Source organism: Carassius gibelio, chromosome A12, assembly GCF_023724105.1.
Source record: "Carassius gibelio isolate Cgi1373 ecotype wild population from Czech Republic chromosome A12, carGib1.2-hapl.c, whole genome shotgun sequence".
NCBI lineage: Eukaryota > Metazoa > Chordata > Actinopteri > Cypriniformes > Cyprinidae > Carassius > Carassius gibelio.
In genome coordinates this window covers 9851267-9872727 of record NC_068382.1, presented here as the reverse complement: position 1 = coordinate 9872727, position 21461 = coordinate 9851267, and the positions used below count along the sequence as shown (strand labels likewise).

Sequence of the window (21461 nt, the reverse complement as noted above, 5' to 3'; positions counted from 1 at the left end):
GCGATATCAAGCAGCATAACCTGCTGTTATTGCACAGCAAATGACTGTAAGGGAATGAGACTGAAGCCTTGCACGTTCAAGTTACAAATTGCTCCAACGCTTACCTCGAAAATGTGAAAATTAAGATTAGTTATAGTAGGCTATCTTCTGCTTTAACAGAACTGAAATCCTGAAAACTGAAACAGCAACAAGAGCAGAAACTGAGAATATATGGGGTTAAAGGTAAATGGCAATGACAATAAACAGATGCAACTTAAAAAAAATAACTTAAAATTCTACACATATATATATATATATTTGATACTTGGTGGAAATAATGAGCCTTTTATTTTCTAAATATTGGGTATTAGCTTGTTATGAAACGCTGACCAAATGCATGCTTAATTAATGTTTTAGTTAATTTTTTTTAAGTTACATTCATGTAATATTGATTGTTTTAATATTTGAAGCTTATCCTAGACAAAAACTGAAATATGAATCTGAAATGCGACCATCTAAATATCAATAAAATCAATATATATTTACCACACTTTGTTCCAAGACCATAAAAATACATAGTTTTTGTGCATTATATTTTAATTATATTTTCTTGAGTTATTTACATTGAAATAAACTATTAGTAGTTTATATTTAGTATGCATAAAATACTAGATTTTTTCTTTTCTTTTTAAGGTTACCGAACACATCCTTTGAGATGGTTTTGGAAATACTGCATCACGGAAATGTTAATGACTTTCATTAAAAGTGACAAAATTCTCCAAAAAACGTAAAAAACTAGACTAGAAAGAATAGAAAAAAAAATTGAAAGCAGTGCAGCGGATTATAAAGAATGCAAAATGGGGCATTTTGTTAAATCAATGTTACCACATTGTCTCGAATAAGTGCCTCAGAAGACTAACCTATTCATTTTATTACCGAAATACATTATAGGTCATTGGACATGTGACACCCAAGGGCCCAATTAAAACCCTTTGTCAGTGTCGGCACATTGATAACTACTGATAATACATGATTATAATCAAACAGCCAAGCTATAGGAGTTTAAAAGGATAAGGCTGGGAACAAGAAATTAAATCTCTTTAAAAATCCCGGTCCATCAGAGAAGTCACAGCTGAACTAGCGGACGGTTTTGAACTGTTTGGCCATTTGTTATATGTAAAGTTATGTTTTGTTTGGTGCTTTCTATTCATAGTTGCTTATGACACAATATACATGCTGCCTTCCGGTGAGAGTAATGAGGGACGTGATCCCATAAACTCCTGAGAGATGTCTTTTAAACTGTTTCGGTACTTAATGTGTATGGGAGCCTTTTCTAACCTTCTAAATTTGTTCTAAAATTAACAATCTTGCATCTGTTTTATCTCAGAGGTATCATTTTTTGACAATCGCCAGGAAAACATATTCATCATGGAGCCATGGGATACTCTTCTTTTACATTTGTGCATGGGAATGAAGTATTTTAAGTGTTCTAATCTAAGCATGCATTCTCCCACCAGGTCCTGTCTCATACACTAATGCATGTTTATTTATTTATTTCTGGCAACAATGATCACTTTAAGGAAAAGTGCATGCATATACATGTTTGTACCCTTCTTCTGATGAGAAACGTTTAATGCTACCAGGTTTCCCTTTGGTCATGAATACTGAGTCAGGAAAGGTTTGTTATAGGCTTGTATTGCACCTTGGCTGCCTATAAAACTGCAACAAATTCAACACGTTTATAACATTTCAAATGTGGGCCAGATGTGAGACAAAGAAGTTCTGTGCACTCTTTTCTCATTTCTTAGTTACCTACTTCATGGTTTTCTCATCAAGCGCTTGTACATTTATACATTTTTAAGCAGAAACGGCTCATTTTGGATGCATTTTTGTTTCAACATCAACATGTGCTCAGTGTTTCATCAATGTTTCAATAATTAAGTCTACTTACTTGAACAAAGAGAATTACACACTCTCTTGTTAGCACTGAATTTTAATGTTTATGAGCAATGATAGTTTACATCTGTAGAGAGTAAACATCTATATTTTTGGATGATTATATGCAAGCGTTCCATACATGCAATAAAGTAAAATATTGGCATAAAACATAAAAATTGGCAAAATAATGTGATAAGCAGAAAACAAAGGTAAATTGTTGATTTCTAATTATAAGTTCTGAATATATTACAAAGCATAATTACTTCTGGTTTCTTGGTTTTGCATCCTGTAGAACCAAAATAATAATAATAATAATGATACATATATATGTATACAATACCCTGTGTAAATATAGTGTGTATATATAATTAATAACACATGTTCATTTAAACCAGTGTTGTCCATTACCATCTAATTTATCAACTAATTTCGAACAGATTCACAGACACATTCTTTTTTCATGTGTCATTCGGCAACAGTCAAACAAAAGTCCTCAAATATTTGGTCCGAGCCGGATGCCATGACAACCGTGACATCATCCTGAAGTCCACGCTCAGCAGTTGTACAGAAGAGCAGAAATGGCATAATCATCCTCACAACACCTTCCCTTCTTCTGCATGGAAAGCAAGCAACTTTTCTTTGTGCAAAAAGAGCGTTTCTGCACCATAAGGTGAGTTATTGACTTCCACCCACCACTTATGATGATGACTCAGTCTGCTCAAGTCTTTTTCTCTATTGCACAGAAGCAAAAGCAATCTCAGAGACTCATAATTTGAAGGGTACTCGCAAAATGTGGCAAGCAAAGATTGATTGTTTGCAGTGTGGGTATGCATTGCATGAACACGAACCCTTCTAAATATTTAGATATACACAGAGATGTATTAAGCTTGCATGCTTTGTGCATTAGTGTCATGCAAGACAAACCCCTCGGTGTCTCTGTCAAAGTGAGTCCGAGAGCTCTTGTGAGGACAGAGGAGGGCGTGGAAATGCCTTCGAAAGGTTTCCGACAGACATGCGTACAGTATTGGATTGGCGCAGCTCCAAGAGTACGACAGCAGCACCACAAACTCAAAGCCACGCGTGAAATCAAGCACCAGGTCAATTCGGTGAAGAGAGCAAAAGTTAAAGACGTAGAACGGCATCCAGCAGATGCCAAACACCAAAACAACCGCCACTACCATCTTAGTAACCTGTGTCTCAAACCTGTGACTTTCCAGTGAAGACGTTTGCTCTCTGGCGTTTCTCAGAGTCACTAGAAGTGCCGTGTAAAACACGATCATTACGGTGAACGGCAAGGCGAAGCCCAGTACGAATGTGTAGCTAAGAAAAGCCAACCACCAGGAGTCAGATGCAATATGAGGGTCAATGGTGCACAAACCATAGCTGGCGGAAAACTGTATAGCCATCGGAAGCACTGGAAACAGAGAGATGAACCACATTAATGTGGCGATGATCTTCGCACGTCGAGGCGTCCGCCAACGAGCGAAGCGCACCGGGTCTACAAGAGCCATATAACGATCAACACTCATCACCGTTAAGAGGAACACGCTTGTGAACTGATTGATGCCATCCAGAACCATCACCAGCTTACAGACGGCTTCTCCGAAGATCCACTGGTCCTGGAAGTTTTGGATGGCGAAGAACGGGAGTCCCACCATGAAGAGGCCGTCCGCCAAAGCCAAGTTGAAAATGTAGACGGTGGTCGACGAAGACATTTTGTCCAGTTTCAGAACGGTGACGATGACCAGCGAGTTCCCGGCCAATCCCACGACGCACACGGCCAGGTACAAGACGGCCACGGTGACGCTGAAAACATCGGAGTCCTCCCGAATGTAGACGTTGTTTATCGCAGCGCTGTCCAGGTCTAGAATCGACACATTGTGGTTAAACATTCCCAAAGGTTTCGCGGTTTCCATTTCTGGTAAAAAAAACTCTGTTCAAGTGTATTAGATCTAGGTGAAATTTCAAAAATAGTTTGTAGTTCTTGTAGGATTAGTTCAAATCTATTCGATTTTGCCCCAACTTATGGTTGAAAATGGGTTGTAGTCTTCAGAGAAGAAGTTTGAATGCATTAGAGCTTGCTTAAAAGGTCAAAAATGGGTTTGTAGTCCATGCAGGAGAAGTTCAGACTTATTAGAAATGGCCAAAATGTCAAAAATGGTTGGTAGACATCGCAGGAGAAGTTCAAATGCATTAGAACTCGCTGAAATTTCTGTAAAACAATGGTCTGCAGTCCTAGCAGAAGTTCAGACTTATTAGAAATTGCAAAAAATGTCAAAAATGGTTGGTGGTCGTTGCAGGAGAAGTCGAAAAGTATTATAAATATCTGAAATTTCTGTAAAACAATGGTTTGTAGTCCTTGCGGAAGAAGTTCAAATGCATTACAGCATGCCAAGAATGTACAAAATAGTCCAAAAAAGTTCAAACGTATTGGAACTTGCGAAAAGTTCAGGAAAACAATGGTTTGCCGTCTTTGCAGAGATTCAAACTTATTAGAAATTACCAAGATTTCTGGAAGATAATAGTTGGTAGTCCTCGCAGAAGTTTCGTATTGTAACTTGACTTGTCTTTCTGGTCAGAAACGTTTGTAGCTAATAGTCCATGCAGGAGAAGATCAAGAGTATCAGATCTTGCCTAAATGTGTTCTTGATCTCCGCAGGTTTGCATCCACCTTGTCCTCGAAGCTGGTTTATTTTCCCATCTCAAGAACGTCCCCGGTTGGTCTTTGAAGAAACTTCAGCATAACCTTGGAGGAAAAACAAGCTTCACCCAAAAAAAAACTATTTGTTGAAAGATCTAGACTCCAAAGCAGAAATCAAGTTGGCGTTTGACCCTCCTAGTGAGATCTTATATACCCCCTGCAGCGTCCAGTGTGTGTGTGTGTGTGTGTGTGTGTGTGTGTGTCTAAAGTCATCCGTTGACCTGATAAGCTGCGCCGGCTCGTTCCAATCCGCTGTTAAGAGGTTTCCAGGGTGCCATCTGTTACAATACTTTTGTTTTCATAACTAAACACCCTTGTCAGAAGGTCCATCCAGGCTCTTTCTTTCTCACTCCCTTACACACGTTTTCCTCCTTCTCTCCACCCCTCTGTTTCCTCCCTTTCCTCGCAGTTCAGTGGGGGGTCAGTCTGAGCCGATCGACCCCCAACTTCTCCTCTGGGCCACCCACTTTCCAAATACGTCCCCAAAGGATGAGCGATGAGTCTGGCCTGTCTCCCTCTGCTTGTTTTAATGTGCTGCGTTCCCCCCGTCAGTGTTTATATTTCTCTCTGATTGTCTTTGTTTGTCGGTCAGTGAATCATTTATCACGGCGGGTGGAAACGGTTGCAGATTAAAGGGCAATGAGCGATCACCTAAGTCCTGTTTCTCCTCGGACACGCATTGTTGGAATGCCGCAGTGAACTTCCCGGGATTACAGCATCTGAGGGAGGTGATGGTTAAACACACCTCAGTGATAAACACAGTTTTTGTTGTAGATTTGAAGTTATGCAATATGCAGAGTGTTTTGGAGATCACTCTACTCCCAATTCCATGAAATCATTCCTAGAATTTGGAACTTTCCATTGGAGTGTTACTGTAAACTTGGGAATGCTTTGAAGCCTGAGCTTATTTAGAGGTCTTAAAAGACCTCAAGTGACTTAAAGACAGGTATCCAGTCCTCTCTAATAAATCTACATGGCTGGCATTTGGTTTCACTGTTCTGGGCTGGAGTTTTTTAGTAGCTCTTAACAAGGAAACATGTTGTTGTTGTAGTTTCTAAGAATTTTAACTGCTTGGGAAAGAAGAGCTAGGATAGGATTTAAAATGTTCGCAAACCTTTGCTCCAGAAACACGTTCCTGATCTCATCAGTGCATTTTTTTTTATTTCGATTTCTTTCATAGTTTTTGTTGCATGTGTTTTTTTTTGTTAGTTCCATTATTTCTGTTTTTCAAGCACTAATGAAATGACTCCCCTGTTATCTTTCATTATAATTCATCCTTAACTCAATTACAAATCTCAAATGCACATAAAATCAGCGATGCACATTTGTTGTTGACAGCCTGTAACCTGATGAGAAATCCAGTATAATCTATTCAAAGTATTCATGCATTAAAAAAAATAAAAAATAAAATAATGTTTAATAATGTTCTGTGTGATGGAAGTCATTTGAATATTTTAATTTGTGGTCCTCTGCTATTTCAAAAACATCAAATCCTGTTTCAAAACTTGTCTGATCTATCCATTCTGTTCTTAATGATGACAAATCATGAGAAGATCAGGATTGTGAATCACATTGTCATGAAAGAAACACAAATCTGCTCAGCATACTGCTGCCGTTATCAAACAAGAAATTAGATGAAATAAATGAGAAAAGAGATTAAAGATAAATGATGAGTTATAACTGATAAGCAAATACAAAGGAGCTAATGCACATGCATGCAAAAAAAAAAAAAAAAATGAAAAGATAAAGGGCTAGAAATAGGAGAAGGTTGATTAGATAAATACTGCAATATAAAAAAGGATTACATTTCATAATTCATTCATGGGATTGGAATATGATTTAAAAGGGGTTCAAACTCAGGTCACTTGAATATAAAGCATGAGTGAAAGTATCACATGCAATGTTTCCAGAATTATTCAGTCAGAGGCACAGAATGCTGCTAATAATAATGAATTAAAAATTGCATTTAGTGCATTGATTGGTTCATTTATTAATATTGTGTTTTCCAAAAAAGGCACAATTTTCTCATAATATAAGCTTCCAAAAAATAAAAAGAGAAAAATACATTAAAAAAAATCATTTTTTTTTTCTCTGATTCACAAGTTCACAACAGTATTCAGCTGTAAAACTTTTAAGATCTTATGTCATTCGTAAACTTAATACGTTGACCTGTTTTTGGAAAGTAGCTGACGCGTTCACTTTAAATCTCCGTGGCGTGTGAATGAACCAATAGGAGCTCGAGGGAGGCGGGACTTCGGCTGTAACAGAGACACGTGTACACAGGGAAGCAGGAAGTGAAGCTGTTCTGTCGGTGCTCTACACAGTAAGTACTATTCAATAGTAGCCTGTGTATTCCACAGCAGTAAAACGAATGAAAACAAGCCCAGAAACCACAAAACTGTTATCGACTATTTTTTTTTTGCGGGTGTGTGTTTTTAAAATACTGAAATATTTAAATACAAGAGCTGATAAACTTTCCAGGAGTCAGTGTGGTTTTAAAAAGCGCCGCATTTATATTATCATATCACTTGAGAGATTGTTTTAACATATTTAGATGAAGAAAATCAGTGTTAGTTAATATGTTTATTTGATAACATGAATAGTGACAGCTGTTGCACTCACGTGACAGTAGATACACTGTAACACGAGATTAAACAATAATTATAAACTGTATCAGCCATTCATTCTAAACATCACGGTTTAAAGGGCCAGTACTTATAAACTATGTCCGCGGAGCTTGCCATTAACTCTACTTGTAAATAAACCTAATGGTTATGTAAATGTGTTTGTTTTAATCTACAGAGTGTTTGCAGATATCCTGGATAAACAGGATTCGGTTCACACACCCGTCTGTGGGAGGAATAAACAGCGTCTTCCGTCTCTGTGCTTCATTTGAGCCGGCGTCATGATTGCAGGCGTCAGTCCTGTGCTTCAGGCCCTGCTGGGGACCCTGTTCACCTGGGGCCTCACCGCAGCGGGAGCCGCTCTCGTCTTCGTCTTCTCCAGCGGACAGGTGAGACAGAGACAGGGTTTTAATCTAGAGTCTACAGTTAAAGTGAAAATCAGTCACCATATGTTCGACATCGAAGAAGTGTTATGAAGAATGCTATCTTGTGTAGCCATGTAAGTTAAAGGAATAGTTGGTGGTAGCCATTGACCTCCATTGTGTTTTTTATACTCTTAAAGTCAATGGGTGTCAGAAACGGGTTTGTTACATGCATTCTTGGTCAACAGGTTTGAAACCTGAGAGTGATTAAATGATGATTTATTATTTTTGGGTGAACTTTCCCTATAATGGAGACATTTTAAAGCATATTTATGTGTGTAAATTGAGTTTGGCACAACATTAGAGAGAGTAAATGATGCAAAAAATAATTCTAATTTACATTTTTCTAAGAGTCAAGGTGAATGAAAGATTGTGGAGATCTGAGTGTTTAACTGTAATTTTTACAGTAAACTCCTAAGTATTAAAAATCTATTTATTGGTTAACAGTAAGTTCATTTACTATATAAAGTAAAAATGTGATCTAACAGGACATTTCATGTAATTTTATAGTAAAATAATGTTAAATGTGCAGTTTTTGGAACTGATAAAGGGCAAGTCATCTTAGAATTTATAGTAAAAATCTGTAAATTAACATGAAATAACAAGGCCTTTTCTTTTTTTTATGCATCTGTTATGTACTTCAGGGTTTTATGCAACATGTAAATGTTTATTGCATTATTTAAGTGCTGCATGTTTTGTATTTCACCAGGTCACTTAGTAGGTTTATTAACATTTTAATAGTTGATGAAATGTATGATTTTTACTGTAAATTTAAGTTCAATCTGTAAAACCAAGCATGTTATATTAACATTATATTAGTGCTGTCAAACGATTAATTGTGATTAAATCGCATGCAAAAAAAAAGTTTTTGTTTACATAATATAAGTGTGTGTCCTGTGTATATTTATTAAGTATGCATAAAGACAAACTTATACAGCATATATTTTGAAAATAATGTTATATTCCCATATATTATATCACATAAATCTATTTAATATATATAAACGTAGCATATTTTTCTTTAATATATACATGCATGTAATAAATATACACACTACACATATATATGATGTAAACAAAAACTTTTATTTTGGATGCGATTAATAGCAAAACCTAAAAGTTTAGTATTTTAGCAACCACAGCTGATGTTTTCTCTCTCTCACTCTCTTTCTCTCTTTTTTTGGTACCTAAAATTTTACTTTTATTTTTATGATTTTACAGAAGCGGATCTTGGATGGCAGTCTGGGATTTGCGGCAGGGGTAAGAAATCCTCAACCCTATATTTTTTTTTAAACTACTTCTTTGCTTTTATGTCCATCGTTTTTTCCCCTTTTGCCGTGTGTTTGCATCACATCTTCTTTTTTCTTTACACAATTAAATTAATTTGATGAGGGCAAGCAGGAGCATGAAATGTGCTTTGTTGTTGGGGAAAACTGTCAGCAAGGCGTGCAAAAGAATATATATATATATATATATAAATATAAATTTTTTTTTTTTTTTTTTTTTTTTATTATCTGTGACAGAATTAATTACACAGGCCTGTGTAAATTATCTGCAATATTTGAATGCAACATCAGTTTTGCTGAATTCTTATCAAATGTTCAGAAACAACCGTTCACCTTTTGTGAAGGATCGTGAAAAATGGTCTTGCATTGAAGATGGAAAAATATAATTTCCACGACATTAAATATGCATGCTTTGTAGATTGGAATTGAAAACCCAGCAAACTAATAAATGGTATAAATGTTTCTTTTCTTCTGTTCCCATGTTCTAGACGTTTGAGTCATTCCCAATCGCACATAATGAGCACATGTGTAATGATACTCAGTCTTTGGCTTCAGTGCAGTCTAGTGCAGGTTTATTGCTCTGCTCTTGATGACCGTTTGTCTTTTAAAGAATATATTGATCAATGAAAGTGGATAAGAAATTATATATTTTTTTGTTGCTAATTAGAAACAAACTGCTCCTACTTTTCTAGTTATTTTATAAAGATATGCTGGTGTTTGTTCTTTGCAGATGCTTCATCGTTTGCCATGTTGTGATTAAAGTAATAACTCATTGTAGTCTGTATGCAAAGGTTAAATGACTCCGTTTCATTGGTTCCACTTTGTTTGTAAAGTACTAATCAGTGTCTTGCTTTCATATTTTGCATTACTTTTAGTACTTTATTACATATTTTTAGTAGATAGAGTATGCATTATTATCCCTAATATGAGGACTGTTTTTGGAAAAAAAGGCTTTTGCTTCTTTTTTGAATCATTGTCATAAAACATTGACATGTAAAAAGTTAAACCTGCTACCTTTTTAAATACTGTAGATTCACTTTGGATATATATATATATATATATATATATATATATAATTAGAATGCAGTGATTTGTTTATATAAATTAGTAAACTATATAAATAATATTATAAAATATATTATAATTTTATATATATATATATGTATGCAATTATTTTTATATCTCTATATAAAATTTATATTAAATAAATAATAAATAACAAATAAAATAGGGTTATTATGTTTAACTAAAACCATAAAAAAAAAAATTGTTACTTAAAATAAAATAAATGTTTACCGAATTTTTATATATATATATAATAAAACTTAGCTTAGTTTATTTCAGTTATGTTTAGGTTTATTTAAACATTTCTGAATTGACTTATTCAGTTTATCTTTATCTACCAATAATAATAATAATAATAATAATAAGTCACGACCGGTGATACAAGGAAACACGGAGAGAGAACCAATTGCGGGTGCGTATTTATTAATGGGGCAATCCAAAGAATAAACAGTCCAGGCAGGGGTCGATATCCAACAAATCCAAACATAAACAAAACACGAAGACAAGGCAAACACGAAGACAAGGCAAGAAAAAAAAAAAAAAATCATGGGGAACAGATACCAGAACTGTAGACACAAAACAGAGACCAGGAGGGAGGAGGACCGGAGGAGGTCCAGGGGGAGGGATGGAGTGCCAGGCTCACTGAGGGGAACAGACAGAAAACCAGAAACACAAAACATAAGTCCAAAAAGGAGATCACGTGGCGCCCACCAGGGCGGAGCGGAAGACCACCACAACCATGTGGTCAGGACGAGAGCCCCCCAGGGCAGAGCGGAAGACCACCACAACCATGTGGTCAGGGCAGAAACCCCCCAGGGTGGAGCAGAAGACTACCACAACCGAGAGGCCGGACCAACGGGAGGACGACACTCTGGTAATCCCATGGCGTCCATACTGGACTCCAGAAGATCGGTGCCTGACCTGACACCGCTCATGAAGATTATTGGTGACTTGCATCTGTACATGAAGATCATTGGTGACTTGTATTTGCTCATGAAGATCACCAGTGACTTGACTTGACTCTGAAAGATCAACGGTGACTATCCTTGTCTCTGGGAGGGTCGTCGGTGACAAGCCCTGACTCTGGAGGGTCGTCGGTGACTAGCCCCGACTCTGGGAGGGTCGTCGGTGACTAGCCCCGACTCTGGGAGGGTCGTCGGTGACTAGCCCTGACTCTGGGAGGGTCGTCGGTGACTAGCCCTGACTCTGGGAGGGTCGTCGGTGACTAGCCCTGACTCTGGAGGGTCGTCGGTGACTAGCCCTGACACTGGGAGGGTCGTCGGTGACTAGCCCTGACTCTGGGAGGGTCGTCGGTGACTAGCCCTGACTCTGGGAGGGTCGTCGGTGACTAGCCCTGACTCTGGGAGGGTCGTCGGTGACAAGCCCTGACTCTGGAGGGTCGTCGGTGACTAGCCCCGACTCTGGGAGGGTCGTCGGTGACTAGCCCCGACTCTGGGAGGGTCGTCGGTGACTAGCCCCGACTCTGGGAGGGTCGTCGGTGACTAGCCCTGACTCTGGAGGGTCGTCGGTGACTAGCCCTGACTCTGGAGGGTCGTCGGTGACTAGCCCTGACTCTGGGAGGGTCGTCGGTGACTAGCCCTGACTCTGGGAGGGTCCACAAACACCTGACTAGACTCCGGGGAGTTCACCGGAACCTGACTCAACTCCAGCTGTGACTGTCATCCTGTGCAGCGGCGCAGGGCAAGCAGCCATCTTGGGCTATGACTCTGGACAGGCACCATCCTGTGCTGTGGCACTGGACCGGTGGCCAATTTAGGCATTGGCGCTGGGTTAGCGGCCATCTTGTGCTGTGGCGCTGGGCTGACAGCCTTCTTGTGCTGTGGCACTGGACGGGCGGCCATCTTGGACCGTGGCTCTGGACTAGTGGCCATCTTGGGCATTGGCGCTGGCTCAGCAGCCGTGACGTGAACAGTCTTGGGAATCTCTAAGATCTTTGACAGCGTCGAGAAATAATCCAAGAATGTCTCCTCGGCCATCTTGGACAGTGGCGCTGGGCTGGCGTCTATGTTGCCTCGTGGCGATGGCTTTGTGGCCATTATGGGCAGTGGCGCCCGGCTGGCAGAAGTGCGCTTCTTCTCCTCTCTCCATCCGCCATGGTGAGACGGTTGCTCTGATCCATCCCACACGAGCCCCGGGACGAAGGGAGGCCATGGTTGAGAGCGGTGCTGGATTTCCTCTCGACCACTCCCTCCTCGGCGACCACCCCTGGTCCCCCGGAAAACCACCAGGCGAGTTCCCTCAAATCCATTCCTCTCCCGCTCTGTGGCTGGGGAGGAGACAAAAACTGACACACCGCTGGTTCTCTGTGTGACGGAGTCCTTCTGTCACGACCGGTGATACAAGGAAACACGGAGAGAGAACCAATTCCGGGTGCGTATTTATTAATGGGGCAATCCAAAGAATAAACAGTCCAGGCAGGGGTCGATATCCAACAAATCCAAACATAAACAAAACACGAAGACAAGGCAAGGGCACGACTAGAAAATGGACATGAATTAACAAGGACTCCGTGACACATACTAAGACAGACCGGGTTAAATACACAAGGAGAGGCAAAGGCTAATGGGAAACTGACAGAGTCTGATGATTGGTAATTAGTGACAGCTGGGTGCAATACTTAATCAGTGAAGTGACAGACACCGTGGGAAAAGAGGACATCTAGTGGACACCCAAGGAACACAACCCAGACACTGTGACATAATAATAATAACAATAAAACTGAGTATCCACTTTCAGGGTTCTGGCTACTAAATGAGCTGAAGGCTATATGAGAGCATCAGTTACAGCACTGCAGGCTCCTGGGTTTATTAGTTAGTGTTCGTCCTCTTCCGGAGTCTGCTGTTGTCCACACAGATCCAGCTTTAGTTTGGTGGTGTTGCTTTGCCTGGAGCTCTTGTGTTCCTGGAACAGCACAGCATCTGGCATCAGGACACGGCCAAGAGCAAACACTCCTGAGAAGATCCTGGGCATCTGGACAGACTGATAGAGAGTTCAGGAGACGCTGAAGGGCTGTTCGTCTGATTTGTGTGCTCAATTATAACTCCGCTTCAACAATAGTCCTCACCATAAATAAATGTGTTTAGGGCAACCATTTCTCGCTCCGCTCTTTGTGTTCCACTGAAGATTAATGGCTGTAATCACTGGATGTTGTATTCAGTGTGTGTGTGTGTGTGTGTGTTGTTAAATAGAAAGTGAGGAGTGATAAAAAGTAATTAAGAATCGGGATGTAAAGCAGTCCAAGCTTGAGCTTCAATCTACTTCTGTTCCACATCACTGACAAGAGACTCAACTTCTTAAAGTTTTCAACTTCTGGTGTTTTCTGAATTATTTGTATTTTATTGAATATTAGATTAGTGTGTATGGTGCCAAACTTTAATTACAATCAATGCTTGAAGGAGAAGCAAGTTGTTCTGCTGCGATTATGACACGGCTGTTTATTTTCACACAGAAACTGAGAGTATCGATATTTTAATCAACCATGATTCATTTTGTGATTCAAGAAATTAGAAGAACTTATTCTTTGATCAAAAACCGTGGTTAATGATTTTTAGGAATTAGTTATTGATTTAATCATTATTCTTTTTAACTTTAAAGTGAATGCATATATATGTGTGTGTGTGTGTGTGATTTTGGGTTAGGGTTAGGATATATTTGTAGTAATAGCACACATTTATTTTATTAGTAATATGCATTGCCAGAATTCATTTCAAAAACTTGGAAAAAGGCTGATTTTCTCAATATTTAGATTTTTTTGCTCCCTCAGATTCTAGATTTTCAAATAGTTGTATCTCAGACAAATATTGTCCTCCGAACAAACCACACATCAATGGAGAGATGATTTATTCAGCTTCAGATGATCTATAAATCTCAATTATGAAAAATTGACGCACATACACATACATATATATACTGTGGGAGAGCAATAAATCTTCAGTTTGTTGTTCTTCAGGCTGTTATGTCCGGCGTGTTTGGAGGTTTTGTGGTGATGCAACAGTTTACTCACTTTGTGAAGCTCATATTTGTTTTAATACATGCACATTCATATGATCACATGGTTTGTTGTGTTGTAGGGAATGGAGCGACTGCATGTTGGCTTGTTATTAAATAAGCTGTTTTACTCTGTACATTTTTCATTAACTCAAATTTGACCTCCAAATATATATTTGGATAGAAATGTTAATTATCACTTGATATGGGCGCAAGGTAGCAATCATAACTAATTTTCTTTCTTAAAAACATGACTCTTCTTTTGTGAAATTTATTTATTTATTTTTATTCGGTATGTATTTATTTAAAACAGCTCTTTATTAAATAATTTCATACATTTATTTTGACAAATTTGTTTATTTATTTATTTATGTAATAATCATGTGGAATGCATTTATCTATTTTTATTCAGTATGTATTTATTTATTTAATACAGTTCTTTATTAAATAAATGCAGTAATTTGATACATTTATTTTTAAACACATTTATTTATTTATGTAATAATAATAATAATCTGTGGAATTTATAAATCTTTATTCAGTATGCTTTTATTAAATATGTTTATATAATAAAACTCTATTAAATAAAGATTTTATTAATAATTAATAATTAATATCAACACATTTATTTATGTAATTAATAATCAATGGATGTGTTTAATATTATGTACATGTATTTAATAACACATTTTTATTAATTAAAACTTATTTCTTTATTCAAATCATTTATGTATTTTGTTTGTAAATACATAGGTTTATTTTTATTGGCTTTTATTTTTATTTATTAAATGTATTTGTTCAGTTTATCACACAGATAGTAGTAAAGGCTCTCTGTGCAGGTTCAGGTTTGCTGACGTGTCTCTGAAGGGTTCTTTACACCGAGGGTGTGTGTGTGTGTGTGTGTGTGTGTGTGTAAGAACTGAATGCTTGAAATCTCTCGCAGCACCTTCAGCAAACATTTGTACTGTCTTGTCTGGATCAGTTTTATTTTAGTTTCTTATTTCCATGATATATAGCCAGTCATAGCCTGTTTCAATGCAGTTTTTATATTTTCATAATGTAGTCTTTATGATCCACATTATTATGAACTAGGCATCTTATAGTATTTATCCCTCATATCACATTTAAAATAAATGTATTGTTTTTGCATTCAGGGACTATTTGGAATTGTTTTATAACTTATATTTTCATAACTTACATACTTTTCACTAAAACCATATTTGATCTAATCAGACTTATTACCAAGTTATTACTACATGTGTCCCTTTAAAATAAAAAAATGAAAGTTTGAAATGTCAAATTACAATTATATATATATATATATTCTCAATTCAGTATTGACAATAAATATAAACTTGAAATAAATATTACTTGAATATATATGTGTATTACATTTCTAATTGGAATGAATGGAATTTCATCAAAACATTCCAAATTTATGAACCTACACACTTATTTCTAGAAAAAGAACATCAAAAACACACACACACACACACACACACACACACACTCACACTCTCTCTCTCTCTCTCTCTCTCTCTCTCTCTCTCTCTCACACACACACACACACACACACAAAAACATACACATGCACACACTCCCTCTTTCTCTCTCTCACACTCCCTCTTTCTCTCTCTCACACTCTCTCACACACTCACACACTCTCACACACTCAGACACTCACTCACACACACTCACTCTCACACACTCACACACTCACTCACACACACTTATTCACTCTCACACACTCACACTCACACACTCACTCACACACACACACACACACACACACACACACACACACACACACACACTCACACTCTCTCTCTCTCTCTCTCTCTCTCACACACACACACACAAAAACATACACATGCACACACTCCCCCTTTCTCTCTCTCACACTCCCTCTTTCTCTCTCTCACACTCTCTCACACACTCACACACTCTCACACACTCAGACACTCACTCACACACACTCACTCTCACACACTCACTCACACACACTTATTCACTCTCACACACTCACACTCACACACTCACTCACACACACACACACACACACTCACACTCTCTCTCTCTCTCTCACACACACACACACACAAAAACATACACATGCACACACTCCCTCTTTCTCTCTCTCACACTCCCTCTTTCTCTCTCTCACACTCTCTCACACACTCACACACTCTCACACACTCAGACACTCACTCACACACACTCACTCTCACACACTCACACACTCACTCACACACACTTATTCACTCTCACACCCTCACACTCACACACTCACTCACACACACACACACACACTCACACTCTCTCTCTCTCTCACACACACACACACACACAAAAACATACACATGCACACACTCCCTCTTTCTCTCTCTCACATTCTCTCTCATACACACTCACTCTCACACACTCACACACTCTCACACACTCAGACACTCACTCACACACACTCACTCTCACACACTTATTCACTCTCACACACTCACACTCAGACACTCACTCTCACACACTCACTCACACACACTTATTCACTCTCACACACTCACACTCACACACTCACTCTCACACACTCACACACTCTCACACACTCAGACACTCACACACTCACTCACACACACTTACTCACTCTCATACACTCACACTCACACACTCACTCACACACACTCACACACTCTCACACTCTCTCTCGCACATTCACTCACTCTCTCACACACACTCACTCTCACACACACTCGCTCTCACACACTCACACACTCTTACACACACTCACTCTCACACACACTCACACACTCTTACACACACTCACTCTCACACACACTCACACACACACTCTCACACTCTCTCTCACACACACACTCACTCTCACACACTCACACACTCTCACACACTCACTCACACACACTTACTCACTCTCACACACTCACACACTCACTCACACACTCTCACTCGCACATTCACTCGCTCTCACACACTCACACGCTCACTCTCACACACTCACACACTCTTAAACACTCACTCTCACACACACTCACACTCACTCTCTCACACTCTCTCACACACTCTCTCACACACTCACACACTCACTCACACACACTCACACACTCTCACACTCTCTCTCGCACATTCATTCACTCTCTCTCACACACACTCACTCTCACACACTCACTCTCTCACACACTCACACGCTCACTCTCACACTCTCTCTCGCACATTCACTCGCTCTCACACACACTCGCTCTCACACACTCACACGCTCACTCTCACACACTCACACACTCTTACACACACTCACTCTCACACACACTCACACTCACACTCTCTCACACACACTCTCACACACTCACTCACACACACTTACTCACTCTCACACACTCACACTCACTCACACACACTCACACACTCACACTCACTCTCACACACTCACTCTCTCACACACTCACACGCTCACTCTCACACTCTCTCTCGCACATTCACTCGATCTCACACACACTCGCTCTCTCACACACTCGCTCTCACACGCTCACTCTCACACACTCACACACTCTTACACACTCACTCTCACACACACTCACACTCACACTCTCTCACACACTCTCTCACACACACACACACACTCTCTCACACACACACACACACACACACACACACACACATCAGTGATGCGGCTTCAGACAGAATGATTCACTGTGAGAGGATTTAACTGACCGTGTCCTCACCTGAAGGTAGCATAATTACTGCATTTTCCTCCATTCTGCTTCATAGAAAAGAGGTTTTCACGAAGGATGAAATGTTCCTTCAGCTGCAGAAGAGTAATTAGGCTTTAGCTGCTCTTATAATTGGACTGGAGTACAACAGTCATAAAAACACTTCAGAGTGAAAAACTGTTGGTGTGTTAGATGAGACGTGACCAAAAACACACATCATTAGATGCTTTGTTTTATAGATCGAGATGAGTTGGGATTCAACTACATTCATCCACATCTATTAATTCATGTACAATTTCATATTCATACTGACTTTAATCTTATGTGTAGAAAATATGATCAGTAAATCAAGGCAAATATTTTTTTTTATGTTACTTTAGCTCATCAAAATAACTTTTTTTTTAAACATTACAATATTTCAAAGTTTCCTTATTTTATAAATATTTGCTCTCTTTCTCTCTCTCTATGTGTGTGTATATATGTGTGTATATGTATGTATATAATTTTTTTTCTGTAGTTTAATTTATATTTTAAATACATGGTACATCTTTTAAAAGTGAATATTCTTTACTACCGTGAAAAAAAAAAAAAAAAAATTGTGAGTCTCAGCCTCCGAGTCAGTAATTAGCTGCAGTATTATGAACGGAGCGGGTTCGTTTGTCTGATGCTGTCTTCTGCTCACTCAAACCGCTTCATCTGGTGGAAAGAGTTACACAAGAAAATCAAATAATTACCCCCTTCCCAAATGAAAATAAATAACACACCTTTTAGAGAAGCTGAGCGTTTAATTGAGCTGAAATGCGCAGTGGAGATGTCTTCATTATTCCCACTGCGCTGAAATGGTGCCAGAGAATAGACTGTCATTATTGAAGGTGTTCTGCATTAACCTGCTCTGAATAACAGCTTTGGACTCAAAGGGAACAAAACAGATGTCAAATGGAGCAGCAGGAAATTGAGGTTTTCAACAAGACATGATAATAATAATAACAATAATCACAAAGTGCAGCACAGGCCCTAACAGACAGGTTGCTGTCTCGGTGCTGATTTTCATAAGCCTTTTTTTATATATTCTCTGTCCTTTACAACATAATAGACTATTATCAGTTTGATTATTTTCCAAATGTATACTGAAAAAAAAAACACAATTAGAAATTGCTAAATTGCACAATTAATTAAAAAGAAACCAAAAGTGACGCATTGAAATAAACAGTAAAATTTGAAGTAGAAAGACTGAAATAATATTTTCTTGTAGGCATGGTTCAATTAACTAAATAATTTTGTTCTGTTTTATCATTTGAAAATGATTTTATTTTTATTTATTTTTTTACTGTTGTACTATAATTGTATTATTTTTTAAATACAGCATTTTTCTTATCTACAGGAAATATTACAGCAATATTTCTTATTTTGTATAATAATAAAAATAATAATAATAATAATAATAATATATACAACCCAGCATATTGTAGAGTATAATGATATTTTACAATATAAATGTTTTTTTCCTCCTGTATTTTTGGTCAAATAAATGCAACATTGATGAACAGAATATACATATTCTATATTCTACAGTTTTTAATAATCCTGAGATGCAAAAGAGAGATTTTCAGAACTGTGATGCTTGCATAACACACCATTAATGCAAATCCATTTATGATTTTTATTGCTTTTCCTTGTTAATTTTGTAATAAGTGTACAGAGCTTCCCAGATGTTTTTGTCATGAAGAAGAAATTTTAATGCAAGTCAGTATTATCCATCATTTTCTGATGGAACAGGTAGTACATTTTCCATATTTAATGTCCAGTCCATCAGTAAAATATTTGACCTCATTGTTTTTGTAATGCGACCGAAAAACATTCTTAATTAATTAGCATGTTTGTCAAATTTTAGTTAACATGCACATAAAATAATTTACACCAAACCAGACTGAACCAAATCAGATTTATTCACAATCTCATTTAGCTCTGAATGGAACCATGAGATCTTTTTTATTGAAGTTTTTGAACTTTTTACACTGTTTTATATTGTTGGAACGTTTCCTTGTGATTCTGTCTGTGAATTAGTGCTTTCCTTTTGTTAGACGGCGTGTGTGAAATAAAATCTCCCGTCTCTGATGTAAGAGAAAGTGCTGTTTCCCAGCATGCCTTACGGGACAATGAACAAGTCTTTGATCACCATTTGTCTTGGACAGCACAGAAGAAATGCATGAGTTTTGCTTTTTTCTGCTCCAGGGTTTTGCATCACACTTTCACTCATGAATAATTAAAAAGTTACTGATGCAAACAGGAGTTTGGAAGATTTGTAAACTGACTTTACAGGCAAAGCACAAAATCAAAGCATTAAATTAGAAAACATAAATCTGTGTGTCTCAACTTTTGTCTCGCATGCTGTATTTGGAGTAATACTGCCATACTTTTTCTGTAGTATGCATGCTGTGAGCGTGAATGTGAGCATGCATGCATTATACCCACTGCTTGAGTCGTGCTGGAGTATGCATCAGCAGCGTGTGAGAGTCTGCTCCTCTTCTGTCCTCAGGTCATGCTGGCGGCGTCCTACTGGTCCCTTCTGGCTCCTGCTATCGAGATGGCAGAGGATTCTGGGAAATATGGCGACTTTGCCTTCGTGCCTGTCGCTGTGGGTTTTGCACTCGGGGCTCTGTTCGTTTACATCGCTGACCTGATGATGCCCGCCCTGGTGAGTTGTCAAATCATTTCTTTAAGTAGTATTAAGTCTTTAAGTAGTATTACAAAGTTTCTGCAAATCTGCCAATCCATTCTAAACATCCGTTTGATAATTCATGTCATCAATCAGAAGTGTTCACAGGAATCCCTTTGCATGAGTTTAAGTGGTTTAGTTTAATATAGGTATCCAAGTAAATATAGTGTGTGTGTGTGTGTATACACTATATATATATATACACACTATAAGTAAATATTGGTACATTTTATTTTTGTTGCATTTTGGATTTAATTTTGGATGACTGTGAGTGTTAATGCAATTAAGAAAAATAGCATTTAAATGATCATTTTGCCACAGTTTTTGCTTTAACATGTTAGACATATCTAATCATTTCTGTAATACATTTTCATTTAAATTTTGCTACTTGTAAAGCGTTACAATTAATATTCATTTTACATATTAAAACTGGTGTAGTAAATGGCAAATTAAAATTATGTAATTTAATTTTCATTTTCATTTTGCACCAAACGTTGCACAAATGTATTGGAAAATGTAAATGTAAATACAGAAATGCATTGCCATTTTACATATTGCATTGTCATTTTGCATATTACATCCCAAATTGAATAATGCTACCCATATGCTTCCATATCTCACAGGCTCACCAATGTCTTTCTCTCATGCCTTCACACACGCTCTCTGTCTCTCTTATGTTCTCTCTTATATTGATTCTGACATGCAAAAAGCAAGATACTGTTCATTTCACATTAGCCTGGAATGCGTTTGATCTAGCAGAATCAGCTTGCTCTGTTAATGTGTAGATGTCATGAGCTGAAGCTCTCAGGTTAACAGCTTGTTTCTCTCACATCAGCGTGTATTATTCCATCATTCATGTATCTGTGAACCTGTTAGTCCCTGCTGTTGTGTGAGACATGAGGACGAGAGCTAGCTAACATTTTCTCATTTATTTTTCATCAAGCATGTGTGCATAACTAATAGTAGCAATTCTGTCAGGTGGCCAAAGCCTTAAAGGGATAGCTCA

General features: G+C 38.1%; 2 protein-coding genes across 4 annotated transcripts in view; one reads left to right on the top strand and one right to left on the bottom strand.

The window, feature by feature from the left end:
- Nucleotides 1-1976: 1976 nt before the first annotated feature.
- Nucleotides 1977-3842, bottom strand: LOC128025728 (somatostatin receptor type 2-like). Its single transcript, XM_052612263.1, has one exon. It carries the CDS (start codon nucleotides 3831-3833, stop codon nucleotides 2799-2801), a length of 1035 nt encoding a protein of 344 aa, XP_052468223.1. The 5' UTR covers nucleotides 3834-3842; the 3' UTR covers nucleotides 1977-2798.
- Nucleotides 3843-6866: 3024 nt separating this feature from the next.
- LOC128025729 (zinc transporter ZIP11) overlaps nucleotides 6867-21461 on the top strand; it is an 87110-nt gene continuing 72515 nt past the window's right edge. For 2 of the 3 annotated variants that reach the window (XM_052612266.1, XM_052612264.1), the window contains exons 1-4: nucleotides 6867-6941; nucleotides 7421-7631; nucleotides 8886-8924; nucleotides 20276-20434. In XM_052612266.1, coding sequence (XP_052468226.1) covers nucleotides 7524-7631; nucleotides 8886-8924; nucleotides 20276-20434 — 306 coding nt within the window. In that variant the 5' untranslated portion in view covers nucleotides 6867-6941; nucleotides 7421-7523. The remainder of the gene's footprint in view (nucleotides 6942-7420; nucleotides 7632-8885; nucleotides 8925-20275; nucleotides 20435-21461) is intronic. The other variant, XM_052612265.1, reaches the window with a different exon arrangement.